The sequence below is a fragment of the Mytilus edulis genome, chromosome 8, assembly GCF_963676685.1.
Source record: "Mytilus edulis chromosome 8, xbMytEdul2.2, whole genome shotgun sequence".
In the NCBI taxonomy this organism is placed as follows: domain Eukaryota; kingdom Metazoa; phylum Mollusca; class Bivalvia; order Mytilida; family Mytilidae; genus Mytilus; species Mytilus edulis.
Genome location: NC_092351.1, coordinates 25,869,454 through 25,889,424, shown reverse-complemented (window position 1 = coordinate 25,889,424; position 19,971 = coordinate 25,869,454). Strand labels below are relative to the sequence as shown.

Genomic DNA, 19,971 nt, shown 5'->3' with positions numbered 1-19,971 from the left:
AATAAATAGAAGTAGTTCTGTTTATATTTAAAAGAAGAAATGTCAGCCTTTTAGTTTATCAATTGCATACTGTAACTATCTGTAAAGAAAATTATATTTTTTTAATTGTACTTTTAGGTTGATTCCTGGAGGCAAATAGCTAAAACAGTATCAAGTTCTCGTAAGTTTGGGTTGCTGAAGCAGAGAATGACAGGATCTAAGATAGATCAAGGATTGGTGAATGGTATTGTGGAGTTTGTATTACATGAACATCCTATAGATATAGAGAAACTAAGGAGATCTTTACACCACCAGGTAACTTGGATTTAGGGCAATTCCATTAAAATATATGTTGGAGGGTAGGAAGGGACTTTCAAAATATCCCTACAACCACTGAACCATAATTAGATAATTTTTCAAAATGGTAATTGACGCATACTGAAAAAACACCCATGACCAATAATTAAACTTCCCTTCCTGCCCTCACACATACATTTTCATGGAATAACCCTTAGCTTCTGTAACAAAAGATGTTATTGGTCCAATAAAAGTTATTCCTATGTAGGATACTGATGTCTGCCAACTAACTCACAAATTGAAAAAGGCCAACAATCCAAATATCTAAACACAGCATTTATTGTCTTGATAGATTCTGACTTAATTAATTGATATCTTCCAGATACATTCTTCGATAGGAGATATATGCTATTTGAATGAGATTTATTTTTGCCATTAGTTTAAAGAAAGTTAAATAAATTCTGTATATAATTTTTAGTCCCTTCTTCTTTGATAATGATTGAGGCATCCTTTAAAGATTTCGTAATAACGGTAATATGTTTTCACGATCTTAATAGATTATTTATATTTAATTACCAAAATACAGTAAAATTCCATGATACATTTTTTTAAGGTTGATAGAGCTCAGTTGAGACTGAAAGGAATCCAGAATATGTTAAGTTTAGTCAGCAAAGATTACCTGATTTCCTCTACCAAATACAATATCCTGTCTGGTTGGCTTGGATTGTTGACTGTTGGTACAAGAGCTAGGTAAGTGCAGTTCTATTAGGTTAGCATGCCATTTTATATATCATATGAGTGGTCCAACCTCACAGTTGCCTCTAGTTAGTGAGAAATCTTCCTCTATGAATCAGTTGGAGTTTACTTGGCCATTTAAATATAAACAAAGAGTACTGTCCAATTCTATAAATACAATAGCTATTGTCCTCCGGAATTCATTTCATGGGCATTTTCAATTTCCCCTAGACAGAACAATCATTCATTGATTAATTTGGCTGTACAAAAAATAAACTCCTAGTGATGCACCAATTCTGCCATTTTGTAAGATGAAAAGATAATAATTTATAGTACAAATTTATAGTAAAAAAGTACATATATGAGAAGTATTACAATCTATGATTTGAATTGTGTATGAAATGGTGAAGTTTCTCCTGAATAGATATAAAATAATAAATGTTTTTTTCATTTTTACCAATATAATTTTTGCTTCCTTTAGATGATGTCCACTGTCTAACTTATGTCATTCAAACACCTTTTCCGTTTTTTATAGAATTCTCCAATTCTGATATTTTCGGTGTTGTTTTTTTTAGTAGCCTCTACTTTATATTACAGTACATTAATTCCCCACTGTCTGGCTAATGTCAGTCTCATACCTCCATGTGACAGAATTCTCCTGGAGATGCAGTTTTCTGACCTCTATAAGTGGGCCATTCAGGAACTGAGAAGTTTTATCATCCAGTCTGACATGATGTTCAAAGAAAGAGGAATTAATCCTACTGTGTCCATCCAAGACTCTCAAAAGGTATTATAACTTAAAAATAAAAGCCCAGTTATCCTATTAATCATGAATCAGAGATGTCATTTTGATTTATAGTTAGACAAATATTATATTTAAAAAGTCTAAAATAAAACAAATTATACTGATAATGAAAGAAATAAAAAAAATTTGAGTCCAAAATAGTTGTTTGTTTGATTCTCTTTTGATTCAGTTGTCAGACTATATAAAAATTAAAACAAATAAGAAGTAGGAAAACAAATGGAAATCAGAAATTGAAAAAAAATGTGACAAAAGGAGGTAAATTACAACACAAAGAATATACATCTTACTAATACTATGTATTTTGCTATATTTTTAGGAGAGATTAAGTTTAGGAGCTTTACCCCATTCTAGATTTTTGCTGGCCACAATGGGAATTTTAATGTCAGTACACCAGAGTAACATGGTTAGTTTGTTACTAAACTCTGGAGTTCTAGGATTGACACAAACATTAATGAGACTTGTAGGTAGGTACAAATATATCCTTAAATTTTTACGCCCTACTTATTTAAGTCGGGGGAATCATATTTTCCAGTCTGGATCTGTCTATCTGTAATTTAACTGCTTGTCTGTATGTCCATTCCATATCAGTTGAATTCTTGTAAATAAAAGGATAATAGGACATACAAAAGCCAGCCAAATTTGATATCGGTATGGTGTCTTTATTATAAATTATAATCTGTAATGAGTCACAAAACTTGTAGAAGTGCTTTGTAAGACACATGTTCTAACTATATCTCATTCTCATATAGAAATAAAATGACTTTGTACATGTATTGTCAATATGGTTGTAAAGTCCCTAAAGTAGCTAAACTCAAATCTTATTTTAGGACCAGACCCTGATAAACCTATCCAGGACAACAATGGAACTCTACATGCAATATTAGAGGAGCAGAAACACAAGAAACAGTCCCAGCCAGTACCAATCTCGGGACCAGAGTTAGCAGCTATGATGAAAATAGGAACTAGAGTTGTTAGAGGTGTAGACTGGAAATGGGGAGATCAGGTATGTTTATATAAAAATACAGAGATGTGGTGTAATTGCCAATGAGACTACTAAGCACCAGAGTTCAAATATTGAAAAAAGCAAATATAGGTGACTAAAGTGACTATACAGCCATTAGCAATGTGAAAAACCCATACTGTATTGTCAGCTTTTGACCTGGATTGCATCTCATTAGACTTGGTATTGATTGGGAAATTTGCTATCATGGATGGTCAGAGCTGCTGTTTTGAAAGGAATAGATTGCACACTATTTGTTAAAAATGAGAAGATTGATGTGCAGTAATAAAATAATACAAATTACTAAAGGCTGCAGTTTAAAAAAAAAATGCCATTTTACAAACTGATGAAACTCCATTAATGTTAAATTTGTGTTAAATTAGTAAAGAAAATTGTGACACTAAAACTTCTGAAAAAAGACTAATTTTCTTTGTTGAAATTAAATTCAAGTTTTGTGTATGTGTGTTTTTTTTTTATCCAAAGAACAAGGAGATGGAAGGAAAATCCTCAAATGTTCATTCTTTTACCTTTAGATAAATTGATAGTTTACAATATTCATTATTTATAGGATGGCCCAGCCCCCAGTATGGGACGTGTGATTGGTGAGTTAGGAGAAGATGGTTGGATCCGTATCCAGTGGGACACTGGTAGTACCAACAGCTATAGGATGGGAAAGGAAGGCAAATATGACCTGAAATTAGCTGAACCCCCAGAGATGCCTGATAATGATGAAGAAGATGATGATGATAATGAAACAGGTTAATATTATAATAAATACTGTAAATTCAGAAATTATTGTGATTTTTGAAGATTACAGGAAAAGTTTCATACAAATATAAATATTCAATATCAGAATATGAGTTTTTATTTTTGCCATACTCACCCAGTCACATTATTCATATTACTTAAAACCTCGTAATAATTTCTATCTTTACATTACCCTTTCATGTTTGTGAGGAATGAATTGAGATGTTTGTATTCATACTGATGAGTCTAGATCTGCAACCAAACAATACAATAAACCCTTACAGACATGTTTATTCTATCTCTCTTTGTTTCATTACTTCAAAATCACAAGAATTTTATAGTGGCAAAGGAAGTCCAAATTCATATTGTCATGATTAATGGAATGGTTTTGAAGTTTAGGTAGTTATAATTATAAATTGTTTAAGATAAAAAATAATGAAATTAGATCCTCTCATTGCATATTATGTTAATGTTTAGTGCAAAAGATTGCATAGCTTGTCTTGAAAAAACTATAAAATTGTATTTCCTTTGATAAAAATATGTCTTCTTTGTAAAAGACACTCTATATTATAAATATTGTGTTATTTTGTTTCAGAAAAATCTCGACCAGAAAATAGACATCCTACATCACAGATCAGAAGGTCCACTGTGAATCTATTGAGAACTTTATGTATTTGTTGTGCTATGAATGCTGAATGCATGCAGAGATCAGCTGTAGGAACTCTGTGTGGACTTTTACAGAGAGTAACAGATGCTGGCTGTAATCAGGGACCAAGTAAGTCCAATTTGAGAAATGATGGGCTTTATGAACTGGATGAAAAAACAAAAACAAAAATAAAGCAAGCATTTTCTCTGGTAGTTCTTTGATTCCCATTTGGAAGTCCAGAAACCTGTATGTATCTGAAATAGGATATTTTATAAAAAAGTTTCATTCAGACAAATCATTTGACATTAGTTTGACAATGATGAGTTGTTAAGTGTAACCACTTTTTGGATATGTCAGACACTTACTACCTGTTTTCCGATTCTTTCAATTATGAGTGTGAGTATGTAAATCCTGACATATTCTTGTAATTTATTATTTCTGATACCTTATGAGAATGCCATATACGAACAGCATTCACAATAGATAAGATTTGTATGGGAAATTAAGAGTGACATTATTCTGATTCCCAATTTTGAAACATACAGTGATTAGATATTTTGTATTACTTTATAGATTCCAATGTACATGTATCTTTTGAACAACATTTCACCTGGTGCACGCTGGGATTCATTCGCTCCATTGCTACTGGTCCTGTCATTTGTAAAGCACTCAGTTCACCAAGATGGATTGATCTTCTTCTGAAAGTACTTGAAGAGGATAGAGCACAAGTTCACTGCAAAAATATAACAAAACAGGTAGGACATTACACAAATTGCATTATGTTTATAAGAATTTTTGAGAATTTCAATTTTGCAATCATAAACCAGACCAAAAGTTACAAGCTGAATGGATATAAGTCTTATTTGTGTAAAAATGAAAGAGGTAAAGGAAGGTAGAAATATGGTTTTAGTTTTTTTTCAAAACTAAGGAGACTGACAATTCAAAAGTTAAATTTGATGTTTATGTCTTGTCTGTTCTTGTCTTAGGCACTTTGTATCTGGAGGCGTCGGGCAGCATTAACTATTTGTTAAAGTTTTTAATAAGGTCAGTTTATAGGGAACTTACAATGGAAGTCAATGACATTTGATAGGCAGCTGTATTAGCATTAGCAGCTATTATGTTCATAGAGAATAGTTGGCACTACATTTTCAGTCATGGTTCATTGACTAATAATGTTTTGCATAGTTAACATGTTATAGTATTGCAATTTTAATTCCTTAATTTGTGTTGTATATCAAGATTAAACAGTTTATTTTTATACGACCGCAAATTTTGAAAAAATTTTCGTCGTATATTGCTATCACGTTGGCGTCGTCGTCGTCGTCGTCATCGTCGTCCGAATACTTTTAGTTTTCGCACTCTAACTTTAGTAAAAGTGAATAGAAATCTATGAAATTTTAACACAAGGTTTATGACCATAAAAGGAAGGTTGGTATTGATTTTGGGAGTTTTGGTCCCAACATTTTAGGAATTAGGGGCCAAAAAGGGCCCAAATAAGCATTTTCTTGGTTTTCGCACCATAACTTTAGTTTAAGTTAATAGAAATCTATGAAATTTTGACACAAGGTTTATGACCACAAAAGAAAGATTGGGATTGATTTTGGGAGTTTTGGTTTCAACAGTTTAGGAATTAGGGGCCAATAAAGGGCCCAAATAAGCATTTTTCTTGGTTTTCGCACAATAACTTTAGTTTAAGTAAATAGAAATCGATGAAATTTAAACACAATGTTTATGACCACAAAAGGAAGGTTGGTATTGATTTAGGAGTTTAGGACCCAACAGTTTAGGAATTAGGGGCCAAAAAGGGACCCAAATAAGCATTTTTCTTGTTTTCGCACCATAACATTAGTATAAGTAAATACAAATCTATGAAATTTAAACACAAGGCTTATGACCATAAAAGGAAGGTTGGTATTGATTTTGGGAGTTTTGGTCCCAACAGTTTAGGAAAAAGGGGCCCAAAGGGTCCAAAATTAAACTTTGTTTGATTTCATCAAAATTGAATAATTGGGGTTCTTTGATATGCCGAATCTAACTGTATATGTAGATTCTCAACTTTTGGTCCCGTTTTCAAATTGGTCTACATTAAGGTCCAAAGGGTCCAAAATTAAACTTAGTTTGATTTTAACAAAAAATGAATCGGTTGGGTTCTTTGATATGTTGAATCTAAAAATGTACTTAGATTCTTGATTATTGGCCCAGTTTTCAAGTTGGTCCAAATCGGGGTCCAAAATTAAACTTTGTTTGATTTCATCAAAAATTGAATCCTTGGGGTTCTTTGATATGCCAAATCTAACTGTGTACATGTATGTAGATTCTTCATTTTTGGTCCTGTTTTCAAATTGGTCTACATTAAAGTCCAAAGGGTCCAAAATTAAACTAAGTTTGATTTTAACAAAAATTGAATTCTTGGGCCTCTTTGATATGCTGAATCTAAACATGTACTTAGATTTTTGATTATGGGCCCAGTTTTCAAGTTGGTCCAAATCAGGATCTAAAATTATTATATTAAGTATTGTGCAATAGCAAGTCTTTTCAATTGCACAGTATTGTGCAATGGCAAGAAATATCTAATTGCACAATATTGTGAAATAGCAAAATTTTTTTAAATTAGAGTTATCTTTCTTTGTTCAGAATAGTAAGCAAGAAATATCCTAATATTGTGCAATAGCAAGAATTTTTTTTAATTGGAGTTATCTTTCTTTGTCCAGAATCAACTTAAATCTTTGTTATATACAATATACAATGTATATACACTTTTTACTACCAACTGATAAATTTAAATAATCTTTACCATTCAGTGATAACAAGCAGTTTTTTTTACATCTTAATATTTTATGATGTATTTAAATGAGTAGTGATTGTTGCAAACTCCATTAGAATATTTTAATTGAGATTAGTTTTGGAATAAGGGAAAGGGGGATGTGATTAAAAAATTGGGTTCAATTTTTCTCATTTGAAATTTCATAAATAAAAAGAAAATTTCTTCAAACATTTTTTTGAGAGGATTAATATTCAACAGCATAGTGAATTGCTTTAAGAGAAAACAAAAATTTTAAGTTCATTAGAACACATTCATTCTGTGTCAGAAACCTATGCTGTGTCAACTATTTAATCACAATCCAAATTTAGAGCTGAATCCAGCTTGAATGTTGTGTCCATACTTGCCCCAACCGTTCAGGGTTCAACCTCTGCGGTCGTATAAAGCTATGCCCTGCGGAGCATCTGGTTTATTGTTCTTGTAATATCAATTTTGCTTTTGATATAGATTTTAACTTTGAAATTCCTGGCCTCTGTACTACCGTCCTGGGATAATACAGATGATTCTGTGAGAGCCAAGGTGATTGTACAGAGACTGTTTAATTTGCTGGGGAAAGTGGTGATGACCTGTGTTGCTGATCCTACATTGTTACCTCAAAGTAAGTATAATATAAATAAGAAGATGTGGTATGATTGCCAATGAGAAAACTCCATCCAAGTCACTATGTATAAAAAATTAACAATAATTGGTCAAAGTATGGCCTTCAACACAGAGCCTTGGCTCACACTTAACAGCAAGACATATATACAATTTTCTTCTTCTTTTTCAGTCTAACATGCATACCAGTACTGTCAATTTCAGAAATTTTGTTTGAACAATAGACACTTTACCAGATTATTAATCATAGCGGTTTCAGAGAATATTGCAAACAAATAGTTCTATCAAATTTCAAAAAATATTATTTTTACAAATTCTGTTGCAATTTTCTCAAGAATAAAAAAACATCCCAAATTTTTTTACATTTGCATATCTGTATATATATGGAGAGACCACATAGTATATTTAGTTAACTATCACAAAGTTTTGTCTTCCCATCAAAATTATTAATTTGTATGAAACATCTTTGTAATGTAATTACTTAAAGAGAAAAGAGATATAGGATAAACATCTTTGTAATGTAATTACTTAAAGAGAAAAGAGATATAGGATAAACATCTTTGTAATGTAATTACTTAAAGAGAAAAGAGATATAGGATAAACATCTTTGTAATGTATTTACTTAAAAAGAAAAGAGATATAGGATAAACATCTTTGTAATGTAATTACTTAAAGAGAAAAGAGATATAGGATAAACATCTTTGTAATGTAATTACTTAAAGAGAAAAGAGATATAGGATAAACATCTTTGTAATGTATTTACTTAAAAAGAAAAGAGATATAGGATAAACATCTTTGTAATGTAATTACTTAAAGAGAAAAGAGATATAGGATAAACATCTTTGTAATGTATTTACTTAAAAAGAAAAGAGATATAGGATAAACATCTTTGCTTTTTGTGTGTTTTTTGCTGCGGATGTGCTGATTTTGTGTCATGGATGGATACTTAATATCCTTTGATTTTCTAATATCTATGTGACATCAGTCTTACAATAACAATTGATAAAAGGACATTTGAAGATTCCTATATTGTTTGTATTTCAGTTGATTATCCCAGGAAAGGTCACAAACAGAGGGCACCTGTCTCTCTGACTGCCTCCTACACCAGTACCATAGCTGAGGAAATCATCACTCTGATCAGAAAACTACATACACATGATATCTGGAATCTGTATATCAACAGCTTTATCACAGAACATTTGTCCTTGATAACAGACATGGTCGTTGATAAACCAAGGTCATCTGAATTTCAGGTAAATACAGACACGACAGGCTGTTTGTCTTTTTCGACATTCACCTGGTACGTTATGTGCAATTGTAGAAAGATTTTATTTTAACACTTTATTGTTATATATAAATATAATAGAATTCTATTTGATCAAATTTGTTATTAACACTTTTAATATATTACAACTCTACTTCAGTTTCAATAAAATGTTGTTTACTTTGAAAAACAAGTTCAATAGTTGTCTATTATTGTTGATTCAATATTATTCACATAATACCAATTTTCTTGCATTTAATGGGTATAAGTCAACCACCAATATAAATGTTCAACGAATTTTTGAAACACTTGTATCCAGAATTAACAAAAAGCAAGGACATACAAATCTTTTTCATTCCACGAAAAATTGGTACCCATGAAAATAAAAAATCCACAGTAAGTTTTGGAAGTTTACTCATGCTCCTTTGGATAGAAATATATCTTAATGATTCATTTTAGGATGAAGATGAACTGCTAGCAGATAACACTTCACCATTCCATAACCAGCCTGCAGTAATGGCTGCCATGGCAGTAACAGGTGGTATAGACAACAGACCTCACCTAGGTGGCACTGTAAAACATCCAACCAATGGTCTTGGTGTAGTTACTAAAATAACACCAAAAGGCAAAATCCATGTACAGTTTGGTAGCAAGCTGATAAAAATTTGTAGACTGAATGAGCTTGTGACTGTAAGTATATATTACCTAGAAATTGGTTTTTAAAAGAAGTAATATTTATATTTTTGTTTCTGATATTTCAGGCTTTCAGTCATAAAACTTTCAAAATCAATCAATCAAAATAATTGATCAGATCAGGGGTCAATAGCTCCTTCTTTGATCTCTTCGATATACTTCATTCTTACTTACCTGAAATATTCGATTATTATAAGTTTAAAAATTTACACATTTGATAAGTGACTTGATGACGGTAATAAATTGCTCACCATTTCATGAAATTATTTGTCAAGCCATGAGGTCAACCATGCTTGATCATTCTTGATCATTCTACTTTCGGTTAAACTACTTTTATATAATCAAAACAAATGACGGGCAAAAATCCGGTTATTTTGTGTTCTTTTTTTCTTATTACTTTCCAAAATGATTGTTTATATCAGAGATACACATGTGTATATATGTCTCTGTTTATATATAGGATCACTGAATAATATATATGTATTGTGTGCTCGTATGAATACTTTGTAAAATGCAACTAACACAAGATATAAATATAAGATATTTTGCTAATCAAATCCCCTGGTTTCATTAGCAATTAACAACACAGGGAAGAACCTTAGCGTCATTGTTGTAGCGCTAAGGAACATTGTTCACAACCAGTAGTGAAATAAAATATTTAAAGTTGAAAAAAAAAAAAAAAAAAAAAATAATAATTGATTTGGTATTTGGAGCATAGATTTTGTACTCCCAGTATTTAGTAGAGCTTTGTATCTGAAAAGCCTAATGATTAAAAGAAGGATGAGTTATTCACCTAGTTTAATTTTCAACTGTTGAAGTTATAGCATATGTGTGCTATAGTCTACATTTATTAAACTTATACAGGGGATATTTGAAGATTATTTAGATTATAAACATATTAGAATTGAAGCATTGCCTCTGGCAAACAATTATCTGGATTTGAAAACAAATTTAAGATGGAAACCTATAGCTGCTTATTTTTTCAATAGTTCAGTGATGGATAGCTGGCTCATTGGCAATCAAACCACATCTTATTTTTATATCTTTAGATTTTCCTACACACAATGTTAAATTAACATTCTGTTCTATATGTTTTTGCAGTCTGTCTGTGTACACTTTGATGTAGAGAACATGAGACTGAGTGAAGATGCTCTCAATATGTGGTCAACCTTGTTTAGCCTGAGTGGTAATATTGTAAAGGGAGACAAGGATAACAAGGATAGCCAAGGGGACGAGCCAATAGAAATCAAAAGTAAGAAATGAAAAGATGGAAAAAAATTGCACTTTAAAAAAAAAAGAAAAATGTTGTTTGAAATTCATCTTATAGAAATATTGCTTTAACGTAGAAAATATTTATTCATGTATTTTTAAAATGAAATACTACAAATTCAAAATAAAAATTGACACCTCAGCCTCCGTAAAGAAAACCTTTAAATTACACCTTTTCTTAAACTTTAAATCATAACACCATAACGTACATATTATCGAGAAAGACAATAAATTTATATTTCGATAATAATAAACATATAATATCTTACCTTTTAATAATAATCCAAAAGCCAAAAGATTAACACATGAACTATATTATCCTTCAATCATGTCAGGTTACGATTATTTGATCACACAAGACACACACACGATTTTCTAAACGAGCAGTAGGTGTCAGGTAGATTGTATCCTATAATGAAGATGTATAAGTAAAGGTCAAGAAATATTGCTGTCATTTGTCTCATATAGGTGAATTTTCAAGTAAAGTTTCACGAATTCATTTTTATTTCCTGCTTATGATAATAGATGGCATTATGTATTTTAGTACTATGCACCCATCTGTTAGTTGGCTTGTACTATATCATGTCAAAGTTTTGGTTTAAGGTAGTTTACCATTAAGTGATGAATTTAAAATGTAATACACATTATTATGATATACACTTTTTACAACATATTGCAAATAATGGTTTTGACCAGGATACATAAAGACATATTTATAAACCATATTTGTTTGAAAAAAATGTGACAATTTTCAGCAGAACATGGAATAGCAGATATAGAATTAAGAAAACAACAGTTGAGACTTGGAATACTGAAGGCATCTAGAGTGTTACTGAGTAGACAGGAGGTCCTAAGACAAGTTTTATCACAGAGGATACACCCTTCACTGATGCCCATTCAGGATACATCAGAACCTTCCAGTGATGAGGATGCTCCAGAACCTCCCAGTACAATACTACAGCAGTTAATGGTGGCAGCCACTCAACCATCACCACTCAAACCTGTCTTTACCAAAGAGGAACTGGAGGTAATGATATACATGGAACTTATATGTTATTCTTGTGTTTACATTGACACTGTATGTAATAGATTTTACAAATTTAGTATAGTGCCATGAGTTTTTAAAATCTGGTTTCTATCTCCATGTTAAGATTTCTTTCCAAATTCAGTTTTAAGATTAAGCAACAGCATGACTACTTTAAAAAGAATAGTATGAACTTAGTTAATTTATCAGATGGTTCTTTAGTAAGTTTTATAACCCCAACTAGGCTTCAGTACTTAGAATTAGAAAATTAGAAAGATCATATCATAGGGGACATGTAAACTAAGTTTCAAGTTGATTGGACTTCAACTTCATCAAAAACTACTTTTAGAAAATTCTTGAATCAATTTTTAGACATGGATCAAAACTCTTAGTAGGCTTATATAAAAAGCATTTGATATGAATTTTAGGGAGCAGCATTAACAGTAGCACAGTATCTAACAGCATCACATTCCATGAAAAGTGAAGAGTCAGACTCCTCTGATAGTGAAAGTGAAGAGGAGGTCATTCCTACCACCACAAACCTTCCAGTATCTACAGATAATAACAATAGTAACCGTCCACCAAAACCAAAGAAACTCAAACCAACTCAACCAGCACCAACAGCACTGGTGACACAGCTTATGGAAATGGGATTTTCTAGGAAGAATGTGGAATTTGCTATTAAGGCACAACGTAAGATTGCTAGTAAACAGAGTAAAAGTGAAGGTTTGATAATGTTTAATTGGCATGAGATATATCAGATATCAGAAATTTTTAATTATTTGTGGCTGATTTTATTAATCTTTGAAAAAATAGATTTATTGGACCGTTAAAACGCTCAGCAAATGTGAAAATTGGTTTGTTGCAAGTTCTTCTTTTCCTCTGTTCATATATGACCCAACACAATAGAGTATTAAGGTAGCACAATAAAAAGATTTTTTCACTCCCTATCAGACAACTTTAAACTGATGTAATTCATTTCATCCTTCTTTATATTTTATAAATGAGGTACCAAAAGAAAGAAGAAAGATTAATCTTTCAAATTGTGATAATTTCATTAAGACATAATTATTATGTAACTAGTTGCTATATTGTGATGTCCACATTTGAATGAATTTAGCATCTTTGTTCTTCATAGCATCCCAAAATATTTTATAGATTTTGTACAACACAGCTTGACATCCAAAACCATGTCTCAGATTTCCAAAAACATCAATAGAACAAATTTTATACCCAATAAAATTTAGTGGTCTCTTATGAATTGATGTTGCAAACTTCATTGACGATTTATGAGAAAATGAAATACAACAGGAAAAATCTGAGACACGGTTTTGGAGGTCAAACTGTGTTGTGCAAGAATCTACAAATTTTTTTGAGATGCTATGAAGAACAAAGATGCTAAATTCATTCAAGTATGGACATCACAATAATGCAACTAATTACATAACAATTAATTATGTAATAATTATGTCATAATGAAATTATCACAATTTGAAAGATTAATCCTTCTTCTTTCTTTTGGTGCCTCATTTATAAAATTTAAAGAAAGATGAGTGGAATTACATCAGTTTAAAGATGTCTGATTGGGGATGAAAAATCTTTGTATTGTGCTACCTTAAATTAAAATTGCATATCTAAATAGATAGAGCAATAAAACATATAGTTAAGGATATTCCATTGATAGGAATGTTAATGGGTAGGCAGGGAAATTATAAGTTTGAACATGGGTAATCGGTTATTTATGGTTGAATTTTCTTTTGAAGTGTGCAAACATACTTTAGGAAAGTAAGTTAGTTGTCAGTAAAATTTGAAGTCTATTCCTTCCTTCCCACAAATATTTTAATGGAAAAGTTCGAATATAATTGCATGACTTTTTTTACAGCTGGTAGTGCAGTATTGGGAGGATCAGAACCTACCGCTGAGACCTTGGTGGGTTGGTTATTAGAACACCCAGATCTGAATCTTGATGATGATACAGATACAGATAGTATCTCCTCTCTTGACTTTTATTCTGATTCCGATTCTACGTCAGAAGATTTCGAAGCAGAGGAGGAGCCTAATTTCTTTGAGAACAACAATGCGGTAAGTTGTCATAGGATTCTTTAATAAAAGGGTCAATACTGTGGATACTTATTTCACAAAATATTGTATAAATGGTGATTTCAATCTTTAATTATATACCCCTGTAGAAATACTTTTTGTCATAAAAAAGCAAAATGTTCTGTGAGGTACAGTGGAACAATAAAACTAAATCTAATTTTCATATTTATGCTTCAGACATTAATAACTTTTCAAATAAAAAAAATTTGAATTTATTAAAACTTTACAGAAGTTATTGTATCATTATGTGATAACATTGAGAGCAAAGTAGAACTGTTGGCTCATTTTACCTTGGGGAAAGATGTTGAAAAGATAAATACTCCATTTCAGAGAGCTCTTTGTGTAATGAAAATATCAATCAAAATTTACATAATTAAGTCTCCCAAACAAAGTTTGGAGACTTATTGTTTTTGGTCAGTTCTTATTATTTTTATTATTCTTCTTCTTCCACTTCTTCTTCCGCCACTTTAAAAATGAACTTGTCCGCAGCGGTTCTCCTAAACGGCTTGTCAGATTTACTTAGGATTTTACAATATGTTAGACTAACATGTCTAGGTGAGCCATCAATCTTTCGTTTGTACATTGGGGTCTATTAAGGGGTATTTTTTTTTTGGGGGGGGGGGGGGGGGTAGAAAGGAGGGAGGGGTTTACTATAGAACCCTATGGGATTTTAATTTTCTAAAATTTTCAAATGAATATAACTTGAAAACTGTAAGTGATAGATACATGCAGTCTTCAGAAATGATTAAAGGACAATCAAACAAATCACATGAAATATAGGGGGAGTCCCTGGGGGGTCATCCCCACCCCCTTCAATTTGAGAATATGCTTTTATCTTGTAAACGGTCCAGATCCCCACCCCTAAACCATATATATTCTTGAATGGGACGATAAAACAAATCAAATAAAATTAAAGGGAAGTCCCCAAGGGTCATCCCCACCCCGTTCAATTTGAGAATGTGCTATTATCTTGTAAATGGTCCAGATCCCCACCCCTAAACCATATATATACTTGTAGGGAATAATAAAACAAATGAAATGAAATAAAAGTGATGTCCTTAGGGGCTCACCCCACCCCCTCTCGTTTGAAAACTTGTAAACGGTCAACATCCCCACCCCTAAACCATATCTATTCTTGTATGGGACAATAAAACTAATCAAATGAAATTAAATGGAAGTTCCTGGGGGTCACCCCCACCCCGTTCAATTTGAGAATGTACTATTATCTTGTAAACGGTCCAGATCCCCACCCTTAAACCATATATATTCTTGAATGGGACGATAAAAGAAATCAAATGAAATTAATGGGAAGTCTCCGGGGGTCATCCCCACCCCGTTCAATTTGAGAATGTGCTATTATCTTGTAAACGGTCCAGATCCTCACCCCTAAACCATATATATTCTTGTAGGGGACAATAAAACAAATGAAATGAAATAAAAGGGAAGTCCCGAGGGAGTCACCCCACCCCCTCTTGTTTGAAAACTTGTAAACGTTCAACATCCCCACCCCTAAACCACATATATTCTTGTATGGGACACTAAAGCTAATTAAATGAAATTAAAGGGAAGTTCCTGGGGGTTGCCCCCACCCCGTTCAATTTGAGAATGTGCTATTATCTTGTAAAAAGTCCAGATCCCCACCCATAAACCATATTTATTCTTGTAGGGGACAATAAAACAAATGAAATGAAATAAAAGGGAAGTCCCGAGGGGGTCACCCCACTCCCTCTTGTTTGAAAACTTGTAAACGGTCAACATCCCCACCCCTAAACCACATATATTCTTGTATGGGACAATAAAACAAATCAAATGAAATGTAGGTAAAGTCCCTGGGGGTCACCACCACCCCTCCTGTATATTCTTGTATGGGACAATAAAACAAATCAAATGAAATGAAGGTAAAGTCCCTGGGGGTCACCACCACCCCTCCTGTTTGAATACTTGTAAATGGTGGAGATCCCCACCCGTAAGCCATATTATATTCTTGTATTGGACAAAAAATCAAATCAAATGAACATGGGACCATATAAATGGCGAGTTATGGGAGCTTTGTTTGGGAGACTTCGTAACAGCATCCTGTTACAATTACTTCTTGTTTCCTTTATAGATTCAGGAGGTTGTGTCTCCCACAGCTACTACTCCCAACACTCAGACATTTAAGAAGAGGTCAGACTTTGTGACCAATGACCAGTATGCTATGTATGTGAGGGACAACTTACAGGTTGGCATGAGTGTACGCTGTTGTAGAACCTATGAAGATGTACAGGAAGGAGACATAGGAAAAGTTATTAAGGTATAAACAGAGGATAAATATTTTTTTAGATCAGATTGGTTTTTTTTATTGTATTGTGAAACTATTATACATCTGTTGGGTAAAAATATTTAACAAAATTCAAAATTTTTAACTTTAAACAGAAGACCTTTTTAGCTCACCAAGGCCTCCGGCCCTATGTGAGCTTATGCCATCATAAATAAACTAGATACCCTAAGGAACATTCAGTTAAAGTCGGAAGGTATTTGGCCCAGTAGTTTCAGAGGAGAACATTTTTGAAATAGTTTACAACAATGACAGACAACGACAGATGACAGACGACGACAGACGCCAAGTGATGGCATAAGCTCACATGGAGCCCGAACAATGTACAAAATCCAGTCTCACAAAAATGTGATTTTTTTTTTCTATGTAAATATTTAATTGAAACCACTTAATCATATATGAAGTACAATTTCAGTGTGAAATTTATCTTACAACTTAAAATTATTTGTTTAACTGGTGTTATTATATTATTTTAGTTGGACAGAGATGGATTGCATGATTTAAACATTCAGGCAGACTGGCAAAGTAAAGGTGGGACCTACTGGGTCAGATATATACATGTAGAACTGTTAGGATTCATTAGTCCTGGTAAGTTTTAGAGGATACAAAGGGTGATTGATCACATAATAAAAGCATGAAACCATCAGCTAATAGGTATTAAGGATTGCCTGAAGATTTGAATTAGATAATGCATAAACCTCAAATTATGGCACACAGAATTTTAATCAATTAAAATACTTTTTCAATGTAAAACTTACAAAGATGATATATTTCAACCTCTTTGCATGAGATAATGCATATCTGATCATTTTAGTGAAATCATAAAATACCATTGGTAATTCACAACATGTGACATGCAAATTAACTTTATATTCAAAATCTTCAAAGGGGAAATAAAATCATCTTCAATAGATAAGCCAGAAAACTATTCTTGGTTTGAATTTGTGTCGAGATAATTTTTAATGGGCTTTGAAAATTACTAACAAAGATTTCCTACATTTATATTGTAGGTAGTACAATAAAAGTGGGAGATAAAGTTAGGGTAAAACCATCTGTTACCATGCCAACATATAAATGGGGATCAGTAACTCACAGGAGCATTGGAACAGTTACAGGTATTTTATTACTTTTATAATTTTTCTTAAAGATATTGTGTACAATATGCAAACCTCCATTTGATGAGTAAAAATTTGCCTGATAGCAATATCTTACACAGTTGACAGTAACAGACAGTGAAGATAATTTCAGACAACCAAAGCTAAAATGTCTCAAGCAATGTGTCTACATGAAACAAGTTCCTCCGTTAATTCAAATGTCATGATGGGTGAAATGTGTGTCTTAGCACTTGACTTGAGGTGACAAATGTCTGTAATAATTGTATTCTGAGTGAAAAATATTTGCATTACTATAATGACTTGGACATGACAGTCAGCTGACCAACATACTCAATTGGCAGTTTTATTTGTGAATATGTGAACATATATTCAAAGGTGACCTTTTTCTAAAACATAGAATTGTTTTTGTTACGGTAATTCCATTGTGATAGCGGTATATTTACAAAGAATAACATTGAAATTATTTAAGAAAGATTTTAATTTATGTTCCCACAGCTATTAATCCTAATGGTCGAGATGTAACAGTAGACTTCCCTCAGCAAGCTCATTGGACTGGTATCATAGAGGAGATGGAGATAGTACCAAGTACTCATCCTGGTGTTGGGTAGTTATATTACTAATATAATTGGATGTTTTAAATATTTCTAATATAATTGGATGTTTAGAATTAGTGAACTATGTGAAAAAACTCATATAAAATACCATGCATTTAATTTTGTACACCAGACACATGTTTTGTCTGCACAAGACTTAATAGTGGTGCTCAAATTGACAAAGTTTCAAGTTTATGTATTTTAACTTTTATATGGTACATGGTATACAGTGACCTATTGCTACTTGAATCTGCTTCATTTAGACTCTGTTTGATAGTTGTCTTATTCTCATTAGCAAAAATACCATTTCTCCTAATTTTATGATACATATTGTACACTTACTAGCAGAATTGGAATTTCATTTAAAAATTAAAAAAATCTAAAATCTGTAAAAATGTTCATAATTTACCTTAACTTAAGTTATATATTTAATGTTTCTATTTTTAGTTGTGATGGATGTGATGTATTCCCTATAGTTGGTAACAGATATAAGTGTAGGGTGTGTGAGGACTATGATTTCTGTGAGAATTGTTTTAGAAGTAAGAAACACAGACATCCATTTAACAGGATAGGTGAACCAGGTAAGATACATGCTTCATAAATTGCCAGTTATAGCAAGAGGTACATGTACTTGTGAGTAAGATTCAATAATGTATAAACACAAGATTTCCATGAAAATACCTCGTAAGTTGCTTTTTGAAAAGTAAAATTTGTTACCTACTTACATTCCCATTCTGTAAACTAATTAATTTTTACGATCAATTTGTTCTCGCGGCTTTCGCATTTAGACATTATGTGATGTCCAGTTTTGATAGAAAGATAATATCTTCTTTTCAAATTTATAGAAAGTGAGCCAGTACCTGTTGGAAAGCCAGGTAAACAGAAGAAAAAGCTACCATATATAGCAAGTGGTGCTATGATAGATGATTGGCATACCTGTGTTAAAAATATGACTGTATCCTCCAGAGAAAATCAAGCACACAGACTGGTAGATGGGAATGGTGGACATTGGCAGAGTTGTGGCACACAAGGAAAGGTACAGAAAAAATATTAAATCTAATGCATACTTGAAAGGAACACAGTGAACTCTGTCAAAATTACAATGTGTTCCATAACCAAATTCAGTATGTGTAGAGCAGCAAGCCTCATCTTAGCTGAATAAGTTCTACAATAGTCCCAACTAATGACATGTGGTGTTAAACCTGCCTAAACAAATACATTGAAAAGAAAACAGAATTAAAGTAAAAATTATCATGCAGGATACACAGAAAAATCATCTTTTTATTTCATTACAGTAAATCTGTTTTGAACTGATAAATTAATGAATCTCATTGTCTTTTCAGAAATATGTATCCCTCATTATTTACGATCGGTAAGCTAAGACAAATATTTTTGAAAGGTTATAATGGTAATTGTCTGTTTTGCAATTCTTCTGTTTTTATTTTGAATATCTTTTTGGGTAAATTGTTTTGTTCTGTTTTAGCATTGGATAAGAATGGAGATGCTGCCTGACATACTAATTCACAGACTTTACATGAGAGTAGAGCCCACAGATTCCAGCTACATGCCCTCAGTGGTGGTTATCTATGGAGGAGAGACTCTCAGTAGTATGAAGGAGATTCGTACAGTTAATATTTCATCATCAGAAACACTCATCACATTACTCTTAGATATGAATGAGGTAAGAACATGGCGAAGAGATGATGAAAAAATGTAAATTATTTTCATGCAAGATTAAATACTTTTTTTTGCTTCGGAAAAAGTAGAAGTATTGATTGATTTCAATGAAACACCTTTTTCATTCCAAAATAGTAACAGCATTAAACCAATTAGGATGAAATACTTTTTTTTAATCCTTTAAGACAATAGCGTTTGATCTGTAAATGTTAGTATTTACAATATATTATATACTATGAGAAGAATAAAAAGTACAGTGTGGTATAATAGCCAAGTAAACAACTATCTACCC

The 19,971-nt window shown here is 32.1% G+C and overlaps 1 protein-coding gene across 6 annotated transcripts in view; it reads left to right on the top strand.

The window, feature by feature from the left end:
• The window catches only part of LOC139485190 (E3 ubiquitin-protein ligase HERC2-like), a 111,667-nt gene that overhangs the window by 60,986 nt on the left and 30,710 nt on the right, over window positions 1-19,971 (top strand). For 4 of the 6 annotated variants that reach the window (XM_071269435.1, XM_071269437.1, XM_071269439.1 and 1 more), the window contains 22 exons: window positions 118-294; window positions 890-1,026; window positions 1,609-1,798; window positions 2,133-2,280; window positions 2,644-2,819; window positions 3,385-3,574; window positions 4,159-4,338; window positions 4,783-4,964; window positions 7,478-7,628; window positions 8,672-8,880; window positions 9,351-9,581; window positions 10,686-10,836; window positions 11,609-11,880; window positions 12,306-12,570; window positions 13,760-13,959; window positions 16,085-16,270; window positions 16,771-16,882; window positions 17,305-17,409; window positions 17,905-18,013; window positions 18,450-18,583; window positions 18,848-19,038; window positions 19,486-19,683. In XM_071269435.1, the coding sequence (XP_071125536.1) occupies window positions 118-294; window positions 890-1,026; window positions 1,609-1,798; window positions 2,133-2,280; window positions 2,644-2,819; window positions 3,385-3,574; window positions 4,159-4,338; window positions 4,783-4,964; window positions 7,478-7,628; window positions 8,672-8,880; window positions 9,351-9,581; window positions 10,686-10,836; window positions 11,609-11,880; window positions 12,306-12,570; window positions 13,760-13,959; window positions 16,085-16,270; window positions 16,771-16,882; window positions 17,305-17,409; window positions 17,905-18,013; window positions 18,450-18,583; window positions 18,848-19,038; window positions 19,486-19,683 (3,894 nt within the window). The remainder of the gene's footprint in view (window positions 1-117; window positions 295-889; window positions 1,027-1,608; window positions 1,799-2,132; window positions 2,281-2,643; window positions 2,820-3,384; window positions 3,575-4,158; window positions 4,339-4,782; window positions 4,965-7,477; window positions 7,629-8,671; window positions 8,881-9,350; window positions 9,582-10,685; window positions 10,837-11,608; window positions 11,881-12,305; window positions 12,571-13,759; window positions 13,960-16,084; window positions 16,271-16,770; window positions 16,883-17,304; window positions 17,410-17,904; window positions 18,014-18,449; window positions 18,584-18,847; window positions 19,039-19,485; window positions 19,684-19,971) is intronic. The other 2 variants (XM_071269436.1, XM_071269438.1) reach the window with 1 other exon arrangement.